Source organism: Styela clava, chromosome 9 (genome assembly GCF_964204865.1).
Source record: "Styela clava chromosome 9, kaStyClav1.hap1.2, whole genome shotgun sequence".
NCBI lineage: Eukaryota > Metazoa > Chordata > Ascidiacea > Stolidobranchia > Styelidae > Styela > Styela clava.
The window spans coordinates 17,088,193-17,102,265 of record NC_135258.1 but is presented as its reverse complement, the minus strand read 5'-3'; the positions used below and the strand labels follow the sequence as shown (position 1 = coordinate 17,102,265).

The window sequence follows — 14,073 nt, the reverse complement described above, 5'->3', positions numbered from 1 at the left end:
AAAAGTCATTGCATTTCTCAGTTTTTTTTAATGATTAATAAATATTTTACAATACTAATTTAGTAAGGTTTTTGTAGCCCATGCCCTCACACTCTCATACATACAACAGACACTGTAAGGGTTCTATTTAAATTTATTGGGGTACACTTAATAGAATCCCAGGCTAACGTCGATACTAGATGCAGCGTAGGCTACAGCTTTTTCGTAACGACAGCACAAAAGCATAGTCAAACTTACGAATTTAAGAGGCTTTATAGTGTAATATCTGTATAATCTCAGCTGAAATATCCAACCCGATTTTTCGAGAGTTGGATTATTAGAATCGGCCAATTTTAGAAACATTATCATCGCGTTGTTTCTGATTAAATACTATTCTGTTTTGCAGTGCAATAACATCATGACGATGTGCCATATTAGATAAAATTATCGTTACTAACCTCAATTTTGAGCGGTGTGCGCAAGGATTTATACCTAAATAAAAAAGAGTAAAAATTAAATAGAACTTAAAAATATAAAATTCTGTTTTTCCAGATCCGCGTCATTCAAGTTTGCATGAAATATTCCCATGCCATCGAATAACTGGATGGAAAGCCTCGTCTATTTGTCAATAATATTTTTACTATTTTCTATTATCTATATAATAAGAAACGACTTTTTCCAAAAATATCGCAACGAAAACTCAGCTTTTCATGAGTAGTTAGTTCTTCATAAATACCGATAACATTTGATAAATAAGTTGCTTCAGGCAAATTAAATAATTTTAACAAGCAAGTTGTAAAATACGTGAATGCACAGAATTTTGTGCCGAAGGGCAAGTTCACTTTTGACCATTCTAGAAAATGTTTGGTGGTACATTTGTTCTATTGTGAAATTAGATTTGTAAAGGAGAACAGGCAGCAGATCATATATAAATTGGTCATTCCGTACACCCCGGCAGCTCGTAACTCGCCAGGAAGTGTAACAGTAGGTTCCAACCTCTAGGCAGGTAACTTTAAAAACAGATTGTGGTATGTCGGTAGCCTATGTTGGACAAAATAATTCAATATCGATATAGGGATGAATTTGACAGTAGAAAGTAACAAGAGGCATTTTAAACAAGAAACGATATCAAATTATAATGCCAGTGTGAGTTGTAATTAAAATTACAGATGAGCATCAAACTTAAATTCTTAAAAGCCAAATTCTTGGCTTTGTCATTCGATTATTGTTGCTTTTTACTAAGTTTTCAGTAATGCTGAAACACTTCATTAAATATATATGCGCAACTGCCGGTATTCAATATGTGTTGATCACGGAGGCTATTGTTCTAGAGTTGCCTTTTCACCCACATATTTATATATTAGCTGACTCAATGAAGCCCGGATGTTCAATGTCTAGGTTATGGCTAAAAAACAAAAAGAAGGGCAATACGTATTAGTGCACTATCATGTTATCTCCCCTCCGCCAACTCTTCGGTTAGAATAATTCGGTTAGAATAACTTATAGGTTAGATGATTTAACCATCTATATTTGTCTGTTTCATTAATAATAATTTCCCACTAAGATATACAAATGAAAGTGCGGCAATCACCTAACCAAACTTATAATAATCTAACTTCAGTGGCATTAACCGGATATTATTCCGGGGTAGATGCATGATTACATTTTCATGAGAACAGTTGACTATGGTGTTTTCACTCACTCTGTACATATGAAAGTATATACGCGAGCGTTATGGCATTTTCAAAGATTATAACGCTAGTCCCGATGGCTGCATCCTATGCCCACCGTATCACCCAGTGTTTAATATATTGAGTTGCAATCCCCAAGCACACAGATTTAAATTCGTCCGAAAATAGTGTCTTGTTATGTACCAGTGGCTGCTTGTCTATAGCGTTGTTTGTCGTTTCTGGTGCAAACTCGCATTTGAATAAAATAAATAAACATTGTCCCATAAACATCTACAAGTTAATCCACGTCAAATGTATATATATTATATATATTGCGAAAGTGTGATTCTCGTATAGTTTAATAATTAGCGGACTCTTAGAGACTCTCTCGAAAGTAACGCACGTTAATATGAAATATTTTAACGTCAAAACAATCTGGTTTAATTGGATACATTATGTACTATGACTATATACCTTCATTTTGTTCTCAAATACAGTGGGGCATTCGACTGTTGGATTCATCAATAAAACAACCCGGCGTTCACGTCAATTTTGGGGAGATTAAGTTGTGCTGTGTTTTATATATGAGATTGTTAATTAAACACATATATGGCTTAAAACTAGATTTTCATATATACATGAGATAACTAAACCGTGTTGTCGAGACCGATTTGACGCGCATTCTGATTTTAAACTACAGACCTTCGTGCGTTTAAGTTCATTCATTAAGTTCATTGTTTTCTCCTTACGATTCTTTAATCATAAAATTTAATAGCAAATAAATTTTAATGCCAAATCTCTTTAAATAACACCAAGAAGTGTAGTAATTACCTACACAATAAGAGCTGAAAATGCGAAATGAATTAGGTCAAACCGTAAACAAACATTTAAAAACAATTGGTATTTTAAAAAGGGGGACTATATACATTGTACATTATACGTAATGATAAGATGTTATTGCAGCAGACTATCAGCAACTATTTAAGGCACATCCCATTCAATTTGAATTCATGCAGATTTTAGCTTTCAGAGATGTACGAATATGGATTATTTTTTTGCTGAAATCGAATTGTATGGCCTGTCTTATGTGCCTGTGTCATTCTCTCCGTCGGATCTTGCATGAGCTCATTCGCCCCACTTCGTCTATGAGCGAAACATATATACCAGTATTATCAATTATTTTTCAGATAATTACTAATACATTATAATATTATAGGGAAGAAAATTCCAGTTTTATGCTAGAATGAGGTAAGTCTATTTTCGAATTGTTATTCGTAGCGTGGGTAGTGCGTGGTGATAAGTTCAAACACCCGTTCACGATTTTGGCTATCTTTGAACCTAAAATGGAATATTAGGTATCTACCAAATTATTCATATAAGTTTAAATTTGTAAATATATATAACTATCAGTCAGACTAACTCCCTATCCATTCCCGATGGCAACTGGCAAATGATTTATTTTTACAACAATCCTAATAGTATTACTGATACAGACTATGACTGATAGAATATGTTATGATTGTTGTCAGTTGCTATTCTAAACGTTTTCCAGGTCACCTTTGGTAATTAATAGTGTTTGCTCTTATTTTCGTCCATTGTCTTTCGGAAGACTCGATACGGGTAAGAATTTTACTTTGCGAAACGTTTCGACCTTCACTTTACATAAGGCTCTGGCCAAATAACCACTGATACTAGAAAAGCCAGTATTCTCCCGTTCGGTATTACTTAACCCGTCCTGGTTGATGTGCTTAAGATGAGATTTTTTATTCAGAGATCTTTAAATTGAAACCCCAACCCAACGCAGTTCGAAACTCAAATCACTATGCCATCGCCTGATGTAGATGCGGAAATCGATTAGGCGATGTAAATAATGAAAAATTACATGGAGTACTTAGATATTGTACATTGAACTGCAGGTCATTTTTGTTTTCATCTACTTCCTACTTCGCATCCGTATGTGTTCGTTGTCACAATGATACTTAAACAAGATAATATTAAGAGATAAATAGGAATAACATTATCTTTTTCCATAAAATAGCAAGTGTATTTGTTAGCTATCGTTAGAACATAGTCAATATCTGATAAAACTGCAAAGATAAATATCACAATAATTGTCGGGTAACGAATTTGTTTTGTCTCAAGAAGTTTTGCCACTGCTTGAATGGAAATAGATTAATGCAATTCTATTCGAAATCGTTCACTGATAATATGAATTCCCATTTGGCATGGGTATTACGCATTTTTACTAATTCAGAATACTGTGAGTATATCTCATCTTCCATGGAATATATTAGCACCAATATGGGTAGATAGACCCGGAATGATGGCGATTGGGAATTTTTGGGACATGAATTTTCTCAATAATGATATTCGACTTAAATTAATTTCTTCGGAGATTACGAAAACGCAGATATTGTCACACTGCAAGAGGTAGTTTTGGTTGATCATTATCTATTTTCTATTTTATCTTGTAGTTATTTTTTTTTTCATTTCATTCTCTCATTTCTTTCTTGCTCTTTTTTCTTTTCATATGTCTTGTCTCTTCCATTTCGCTTATTTTCGAAGCCAATACTGCTCTTAACAACACTATTGTCGATTTAATATTCATTTATTTATGTCACAAATAGTAATTTTTTGCAAGTCCAGGCTGAAAATCAAAAAACGAATAGGGGGCCTACCGCGGTATTATAGACCAGTTGCGTTCGCACCATACGAAAATAATTATGGGGATCATACTTGTCTAACGACACAACCTATGTTGTAAAATATTTTAATCTACCGAACTGACTGGTCTGTAAGATCTTTGCTGTGCTTTACAGAATTTTTTCTGTATTCATAGAGACAGTATGATTTTTTCAGGAAATTGTTCTATGGTCGTTTTGCCCAAATATTTTTATTGTTGTTGCCTGTAATGCGAAAACACCATTCTCTCCTATAGCTGGAGCGTTCGCTATCAACTTATCAATATTTAGAAGAATATTTAGAGTATCTTATGAGGCTAATATGTTTTCCCGTATTTATGTCAACTTTTATCGCGGTTCCCGGCTCTGTTTTGAGAAACTTTTGGAGAAATATTTCGTGAACGTGGAGTATGAAAACAAACCTTCTCATCGTAAATTAACACCCAACTCACGTATATATAACCTGCTTACTATTCTCAGGAAACGGAGTTGCCATATTTTACAAATGGAAGAAGTTTTCACTTGTTGGGCACAATACGTTTCCAGCCCATCTGGAAATGTGGCTCTAGCTTCAGTTCTGAGGCCAAAAACAAATGCATATTCACTAGAAACATCTCCGAGGCAAAGAGGAAACCCAGTTATAATTATTAATTGTCTTCTGGAAACTGGGTATTCGGCGAATCAGATCAAAGTTAGAGTCAGTCAGGTAACCTGAATAACAGCAAAAACTCTCTTTCTCTTGTTGCGTGTCACCATCCCCATTCTATGTAGAATAGTCCATCAGTCATGAACGGCATTGTGTTGAAATAGAATAAGCACTTAATATATCAACACAATGTTGACCCGTAAAATTCTTACTCTGGTAGCAATTACAAGATTAAAGTGGAAATATAATTATTCATGAATTTGAAATCCCGGTGATACTAATACGACGCAGAGTCACATCACTGTTTTTTGTTTTTAACTCGAAGCTGTTTATTTTAAGAGCCTTGTAATGATGAAAGAGGCGAAGAGGATATATACAGGAATCAAAACTAGGATTCCGACTTCTATTCCAATCGTTATGATTACGGGAGACATGAACACTGGAAATCAGTTACCTGCTTCCACAAGTTTTCTTGACAACATATATGTAGATGTTCTACTGGTGAGTCAATTGAGTCTATGTAATACCGTCTCGGATACAAATGTAACAATATATTAATTAATATTCCATTTAAAACAATTACCAGTGTATCAATCTAAAACATAATGGAAGCTCGCCCTGGTCAATCTGCCATACATGTCATATTTGACAATTAACTGGAAATTGTTATTAGAATAAAAAACATATCATAAAAATTAGAGCAATAATAAGTATGCAAGGAATCAAAACATGAAATTCAATTGGTATTGATATTTATATAAACTGATAATTCTTGAACAAACCGGAGAAATTACTAACATTTCGAAAGAGAACATATTATTGAATTTAAGTTGATAATTTTAAATTTATTTTCTTGAGTAGCATGTGACAAGTTATCTTTTTGTATTTCATAGGAGTCTGGAACTGGAAAGGATACATTTTTCTATCCCGTACCATTTCTTATTCCTGGTTTGGGAGTTTGAACTGAAATTCCTATTGATCATACATTCATACGTGGGTCGGACATGACAAATGAATTAATCAAAATTTTATCCGTCGTGATACCTGATATTAAATCTGATCTTCTAAGTAAGATTTATATCTATTTGCATATTTGTTTTTATAAACTTTTCAGTTGAACATTGAATAAATAATGATACAACAATTATTGGTGATTTAATTTAAACTAATATGTAAATACCTCTTTCCATTTCCATAAACATAATGGCTAAAATTGTATGACAAATTGAAATACCTAACAAATCAATAAACCTAATTTCATACTTGAAGTCAAATATTTTATTTTCAATTTAATATTTTTAGATAAAGAAAACTACATCGAAGTCGAGTTAGAGGATACACCAACGGTAGGCAAACCGCGGCCCGCGAGACACATGCGGCCTGCCGGAGTTTTTATGCGGCTCTTCTCGCTGGCAATAATTATATATTATTCAAACTAAAAGAAACTGTAGCGTAACAATTTTTTGTTTTTTTAATTCATTAATCGTTTGAAGAATATACACTTTGCAATATTGTCATTATACGTTTGTGTAAAGTTCTTTTCACTTCACGGTATTCTGATACAGTATTATTAATTTCAAAAATTATGCGGCTCTCACATGTTTCTGTTTTGCGGTATGCGGCTCTTATACTAAAAAATGTTGCTCACTCCTGGGATATACCAATGTAATCAGTTTTCGCCTGAAATCTGCATCCTTCTCAAATTTATATGAAATATCGAAAGATGGATCAGAATATGATACGAATGTCAATCGTGTTTTTCGAATGGGATCAGATCATTTGCCTATCTTGATCGAAATCGACATAAAACTATAAATATCTGTGCATTTTTTTCATTTTGCTACTATATTACGAAACAGAAAAATGCGCAATATATTCTACAGTTCGCACGTTGATGCTGTTTAATACGTTTTAATTACAATTGGGTTTTAAAAGAATTTGAATGTTTTTTCCATGAAAAATTGCATTTGTTGAATACTCTTTCAAAGTTATCTCTGTAGCTCTTCGTGATTTTTTCTGTTTCTCTACTATTTCTCTTCTCTCTCGTTTTATCGGATTTAATATTATTACTTTGAATGAAAATATGAATCTCAAGATGAACATAAATATTTTGACTGTCAGCATAGGTTTAGAATATCATAATGAATAGTGTTGCTGTAGTATAGGCGGAGCTGTGTTTCACGAATCAATAGTGTCAAGAATTATCGTATCTGTATAAAATAGGGAAATCGCTCAAGATAACTAACTCATTTACATGGGAGTGCTGGGGTCTAAAGTTGATGTGAGGTATATTTTTAAAGTGTGAAGATTTCGAAAATACTTTCACATCTTAGTTCAACAGAAAGGAGAAATATTAAAATGAGTACTTGCAATCGAGTCTGCTCTGATAACTTCTGATAAGTCAAACCGTATGGCGATTAAAGTAAAGGTAAACTATAGATGGGCCCGAAAAGAAATTTGCTTCTTAAAACTTGATTTTAAGTGAAAGATGATAATTTTTAACACTTTAACAACTTGCCATAGGTCCTATCATTATATTGTTAGCATTGCAAACATTTTATATCCACTTGTTATCAAAACTGGGCAAAATGTTCAAAAATAATTGAAATGAAATGATTGAAAAATAATATTGTAGTGATGAATCGCTAAATGGAAGTGTCCATGCTCGTTATATTGACTCAATACGAATTACTTTAGATTACAACATCCGGATATAAATAACTGAGACTACACCCACTGTATTGTTGTAATGGCGCTGTAAGTGCATACGAACGACAGCGGAATTTTCGATAAAAATCGATAACTATAAACGTGCTATTTTGATCGAAAGATAAATTTATTTTACCATAAGTTAGAGAGAATAAATTTATTATCAAAAGATTGAAGTCTACATATTTTCTAGAGCATGATGTGTATTAAATGAAACTTAAGTATAAGATAAATGGAAGTTGAAATGAGTGATTAAAATTTCAGTCTTGTTCCAGTTTTATACCATTATGCTAATCGTGAGAATCCTTTAAAATTGACAAATGACGGCGTTCTGTTTTTGGTAATTTCCAAATCCATCTACGTTCGCCGCTAGGCACTCATTAGAACGTGTCATAGTTCATATTTAGAAGAGCAGAAAATTGTTCTAATATAAACAGTACTAATTAAATATAATTAGAGTAGATTGGCGACGTCTGGCAAACTGTGGCGCAGAAAGCATGAGGTAAGAGTATTTGAAACGAGCTTCAAATTGAATATTCCAGAAATTTTTTTTATTCAATTTTGTTTTGTTTGGAAGGGTAAATTTGGCAATATCTTTTGATCACTTTTGGGATGTTCTGAAATAAGTAGAAAAATGTAGATGTAGAATATGCTCAATTTTCTTTTTTACGAAAACTGAATTAAAAGTTGCTTTAAAAACTTTTTAAAAAAAGTTCAATAAAATAAACTTAGAATGTGGTCCAAAAATTAACGTCATTTTGTTTTGTTTCTAACTTTAGGTTTTCAGTGATATCTGTTGTTATAGTTTGGATGAGTTATATCGTCTGCGGATTAAAGGTAGTTCAAATATCAGAATATTTGTTTATATTTAAAAGTTGTAATAACCATAGTTAACTAAATTTTTTTTTTTTCAAGTATGAATCGAAACGTTCTAAAGCATTGAGGCTACCGCTAAACAATAACAACAAAGATAGGTAAGTCATTTGGCACATATTCAACAATAACGTCAGGGTTAGATATTACCTTAAATTTATTCAAACAGTTCGGAAGTGGGAAAATGTAAACTAAAATCTTTAAAATACTAAAAAATATTCATAGAACGCTGCGAAGCATTTTTAGAATATTTTCTATATAGTGCTCCACACATATTTTCCGAGAGTATGGGTTATGCATTACACCAGAAAGTGGAACAAAACGCGTCGTTACGTCAGAAATAACTAAGTACAAAGAAGTGAACATGCTGAGCAAAAAATCGTATTTTCTCTCAGACATCAGTGATCAAATCTGCAGCGTGCCTTGTCGCTTTTCACTTGTGGGATGCAATGTTATCTTGTCCAAGCAACTTGTTTCAAACAGTGCGCTATAATAAGGGTTATATGTTAATATGAATTTCATATTTAACAACTTGTTATATGATATAAAATACTGGAAGATAGCAATTATAGTTTACAATTTCGTGTTTAGATTTCAACTACTGATGCTGCTTGCTTATGGGTCATCGCATTACATGAAAAATATCGAAGTGAGTGAAATATTATTACAAAATTATACTAAATTTCCTACTATTTTTACTAGTTTCCTACTAGTTTTATGTTCACACGCCTATAAGTGGTTAAACGACGACAAGGTAGAATTAAGTTAAAAGTATGCCATTGGATATCGACTTTCTTCAACAGCTTCGGCCATTAGTTTAGTCATCTGTGCACGTCGGAAAGAATCCGGTGTACCAATTATAAAACACGATAGGTCCAGATATCTGAAGGCGCTTCCATTTAGACCTTAACCGACAAAAAGAATTTCAGTAATGGAAGTGACCGTACACTCGTACACCAATTCCATTGGATACCCCATGGTCGAATACCCGACAAATCAATTTGTAGTTGCCCGAATGCACGACATTCAAAATATAGTTGATCACCCTACAATCGTTTTAGGGTTAAACAGGGTTACTTGCTATATAAGCCATAAAAATGTGTTAAACTACCCGTCAAAAGGCCCCAATTAGACCTTTTTGCTTCGTATGAAGACGGTATTAGGTGAAATTTTTCTCAAAACCAGAATATGCACAAGATCGGCTTCTGCAGAGAAGTCACGTGGGCTAACACTCTAAAACGCTTATGATTTGAGTCCAGCGTGAATACCTATGTTTAAATATTTTGTAATTCTATCACCCAGTTAAGTGCACACTATCGTTACAAGATAAAGTCTAAGACAAGGGAGACTTCTTGTTCTTCAGAATATAAAAATTGCCCTATACTCCTCGCGACTGAAAACGAGTAATATGACGTCACATTTCCATGTAATATGAAATAATATATAGAGAGCGTTCCGATCTTCCATTTATCATATTATGCTCCGTCATTCGATTGCGGTGATTCTCAAGTGGTGGGGCATACAAATTTTTAGAGATGGCGCAGAAAATTTTTTAGATGGCGGGAAGCCAATTAAAAATGAAAAATGTTTGTTAGATTTGATCTTGCCCGCCTTATTAGGGATATTTACATTTCTTTATTTTAGATGTTTACCTATGTTTTGAAGAAAACTACGTTCGTCTTTCCAGCTTATTGTTAGCTAGTTATTTTAATGTGGCATGGCAATTTCTTAAGAGGGCACCCAAAAAGTTTGAGAACCATTCTTCTAGAGAGCCTAGACTAGTTGAAAATGACTCTTTTCATATATATTTCAGTTGAACAAGGTAGACGAAATCTCTATATTAACGTGGAACGTTCTGGCACCAATTTGGGTAGAAGAAGAAAAATTGAAAAAGACTGGGATTGTAGACATGAATCTTCTTGATATTAACATGAGATTGAAGCTGATTGCTCATGAAATATTAAGAATTGATGCTGACATTGTTACCTTGCAAGAAGTGAGTACCGGGCAAATATGGGAAGTTGAGTATGTTGGCTAATCTCTTGGTACTGAAAAAATTGCCTCTGTGTCAAATACACTTTAGGAAAATATGTCATAATTTTAATTACAGATCCGTCTTTTTTTTGTTCAAGTTGGACTCACAATACTTCTAGTATATTTTGCACATTGTATAAGCGCTGTAAACATCCAATACCAGAAAAAAAGTTTTGATTTCTTGGTGAATGTTTCGGATTATTGAGTAACAATTTACGGAAAACGTGTACATTCTACATCTTTGCAACCAAATTTTGACTTGCACTTTCAACTTCTTATATCCATCCAGACACAAGATGACACTCACAGAATTATTTCCAGAGCAATCCGTGATGTATATTCAGAAATACCTCACACAGCGCACGGAAAAGAACACTGGAAAGAATATGTGGAACGCAGTGATACCTACGTGGTTCGTATGATGATAATTTTTGTTTGATTTATATTTAGGTTTTATATAAATGCGCAAATAGTTTCGCAAATAGATGTAATTCTATTTATTTTTACTTATAATAAATTTGATATTTACCAGCGGATAAATTTGAATTGTTGTAAATATCTTTCTGTGTTTTTTCAATTTCGGCTGTAACGAAACATCATTGGTTTTTGGTATATATGAAAACAAATGTGATAAGTCTGCTTTAATTGGCGTAAATATTTCGCCCAGTTGGTAACGATGAAGCGAATAAGATTATAAAAATAAAATGCAAAAATTATTTTCAGAAAAATGGAATATCAACGTTTTACAAAAGGAGTAAATTTGTGGTATTATCAGCGGAAGAAGTTCTTCTTTCTGATAACAAAAATTTTGCTTTAGGAGTGGTATTTAGAATGAAAAAAATGTCACATCAAAAGGAATCGTTGATTGGGCCACCAATAACCGTAATGAATTGTCATTTACAACACAATGCAGAACTAAAAGATGCGTTGCTCAGGAGAAGACAAGTAAGTTTTTTCCATCTCTCTACCCACCATCCCTCTCTCTCTCGCTCTCTCTTTTTCAATTTTCTGAAGCCTCCTTTGTATGTTTGTTTTAGGTACATCGCATGGTAGAATGGGTAACAAAACAATACAATGAACATGAGAAAAATTTACACGGTAAACCATTGACATTTTTGTCCGGAGATTTCAACACTGATACCGGATATCCGGCATGGCAATACCTTACTTCCCTAGGATATGTCGACGCAAAAACCGTAAGTTTATATATTTCGCGATCCTATTTTAGAATAGCGTAAGCTATGATATATAGAGTGATTTGAATAGGTCATTCATTACTCAAAGTCAATGACTACATTTGCCCAAAAGCTTTTGTCGAGGCCAAAAATGAGGAATTTAAATTACTTATTTATAATAATTTTACATTTGTAACATTCTCCAATTATCCATAAAACGTTATTTTGACATTTGATAAAACTTCTGTATTTTGAGTTGTCAATGTTGTTTTAATTTACATCTAAAATATATAAACACATCAGTATTGGCACTTTATGGTAATTGTATTGCAGATAGTCAATATATATATATATTATTTACAGCAAAATGTTTTTGTAATAAAAAGCTTCTCTGATTTTCTAACGTAATTTTGATGTTCGGAAAATAAATAAAACCTTTACATTTTTTTACATCTGTTGCCATCAGTCATGTAGTATATTTCATCAATTCTAAATACCGATAAAAACTCTATGCTTCATTTATCCTAACTGTAATGTAACTATCGGATTTATTCATTCGATGCAGTCGAAAATATTGGTTTTGGTAACCTACGATAACACGGATATTTTTGTTGAACAGGCCCTGAATGTACCGGACAACATATTAAGCCTTTTTTATGCAACTCCACATGTGTCAAAAGCTTTGAATCGAACTTTCGACGGGATATTTCTCGATCGAGTATTTGCAAGGAAAGATGATATCGAAAGTGGCCGTGTAGACTTCAAATCCCTCACTATTCCAAATATACTGGCCGGGGACAGGGGTAAGAATTTATTGCCAATGCGGCTTCCCAATGTAGTATTCAGATTTTAAAAATTTGAGTGCAATTCGCAAGACGCAAGCTTGTCGGAGACTATTCAATATTTTGTTTAAACAAGAAATCAATACTTAAATATATCAAAACGAAGGCCAAAACAGAGTAGTATCAAATTTTTTGGGGTACCCACAATCTTTCTTATTCTGATTTCGCTGATCCGGTTCGCTAATTAGCCATAGCGGAACCGCCGCATGAGGCGCTAATTACAATTTTTTAGAAGACATCATCACACAAACCTTTAAAGTCGAAAACGATTTCCATAGAATCCACGGATTTTTTTGAAATAAATGGAGGTCTAGATATAGAGAGACTTTGAAATCGACTTATATCGTTCACGATTTGATTCGAACGATATGATTTAAAACTTTTTATAAATAATAAATAATAAAATAAATAGTAATAAAACTTTTTTTTATTGCCATAGCATTTTTGTTTTTCAGAAGAAGCAGAACATCATTTGAGAGCGTTGGATATTTTGTTCAAAAATTTAGGAGATGAAAAAGCTAATTTCCGGAAGGATGTCAGTAGTTTTTTGAAGTTGATGTCATCTCTGTCTGATGGCTCCGAGTATAATCAAAATTTGAACCGAGCGCTTCGTTCGGGCTCTGACCACCTTCCAGTGACAGTTACATTTAATTTAAAAAATTAGTTTCACACCGTCGATACTTTACCTAAATTACAATGTTTTTGTGCTCATTGACGCTCTCAGCCTTAAAACACAACACCCTCAATACATTCCCGTCTTTCGAATAATATTGTTTCCTAAATTTATTTTTCAAGTATACTCATCCATATATTTTAGCATTGATTCATTGCTATAATATATTTAATGCTGAATCAAATGAAATTATAAAACGAAATATTATTTGTTTTTGGTTCTAGTAGGAAATTGACAGAATTTTTTGCCACATAAATTTATTTTTCAGTTTTTTTTTTATACTAGTAGGACCTCCGCCCTTAGTACCAAGTTCGATCTAAATTAGAAATAAATATATATAATATATTGAGGGGCAAGAAAGGGCCAACTTACTAGGGTTGTTATATCAATTTAAAAAGTTTTTGTATTTGAGACTCCACCAAACTTCATGTCTACAAACGTCCGAGGAACGTATTTCTTAATAGCCAACTTCAGAGGGTCGAAAACGCGGAGTTTGAACTCTAGTACATCGAGGAAATATATATCGTATGATTTGCCTTTTGAGCGCTGTATTGAATCTAATCTAGACAAGGAATGGACACAGCACTGATATTCTAAATTTTGCAAAAGCAGTTGCAAAACCAGACTGTTTACTTTTTTATGTCTTTTATTAAGCAATTAGGTTTGCATGGAATAGAACACAATGTGCACTGAATGTAAAAAAGCTGTTCGTGTTTTATAGCAGATAGCATAACTATACATCCAAAATATTATATATATATATATATATATAAAATCGAGTGCTTCATTCG

The 14,073-nt window shown here is 33.1% G+C and overlaps 2 protein-coding genes across 12 annotated transcripts; both read left to right on the top strand.

Moving 5' to 3' along the window:
- The first annotated feature begins 939 nt into the window (after window positions 1–939).
- LOC120339384 (uncharacterized) lies at window positions 940–7,082 on the top strand. Of its 11 annotated transcripts, none has more exons than XM_078116205.1 (7): window positions 940–2,897; window positions 3,202–3,269; window positions 3,904–4,079; window positions 4,811–5,036; window positions 5,316–5,477; window positions 5,870–6,044; window positions 6,279–7,082. In XM_078116205.1, the coding sequence occupies exons 3-6, from the start codon at window positions 3,970–3,972 to the stop codon at window positions 5,936–5,938; spliced, it is 567 nt and encodes a 188-aa protein (XP_077972331.1). In that variant the 5' UTR covers window positions 940–2,897; window positions 3,202–3,269; window positions 3,904–3,969; the 3' UTR covers window positions 5,939–6,044; window positions 6,279–7,082. The 11 variants fall into 11 exon arrangements, with proteins under 11 accessions (XP_077972331.1, XP_077972328.1, XP_077972330.1 ...); XM_078116202.1 differs by having other exon boundaries at window positions 3,421–4,079; XM_078116204.1 differs by having other exon boundaries at window positions 3,202–3,565.
- A 131-nt stretch (window positions 7,083–7,213) lies between these two features.
- Window positions 7,214–14,057, top strand: LOC120339383 (uncharacterized). Its single transcript, XM_039407493.2, has 11 exons — window positions 7,214–7,404; window positions 7,674–8,187; window positions 8,465–8,522; window positions 8,601–8,659; window positions 9,150–9,207; window positions 10,372–10,554; window positions 10,882–11,004; window positions 11,316–11,537; window positions 11,630–11,788; window positions 12,387–12,570; window positions 13,065–14,057. Exons 2-11 carry the CDS (start codon window positions 8,183–8,185, stop codon window positions 13,271–13,273), a joined length of 1,260 nt encoding a protein of 419 aa, XP_039263427.2. The 5' UTR covers window positions 7,214–7,404; window positions 7,674–8,182; the 3' UTR covers window positions 13,274–14,057.
- The last annotated feature ends 16 nt before the right edge of the window (window positions 14,058–14,073 follow it).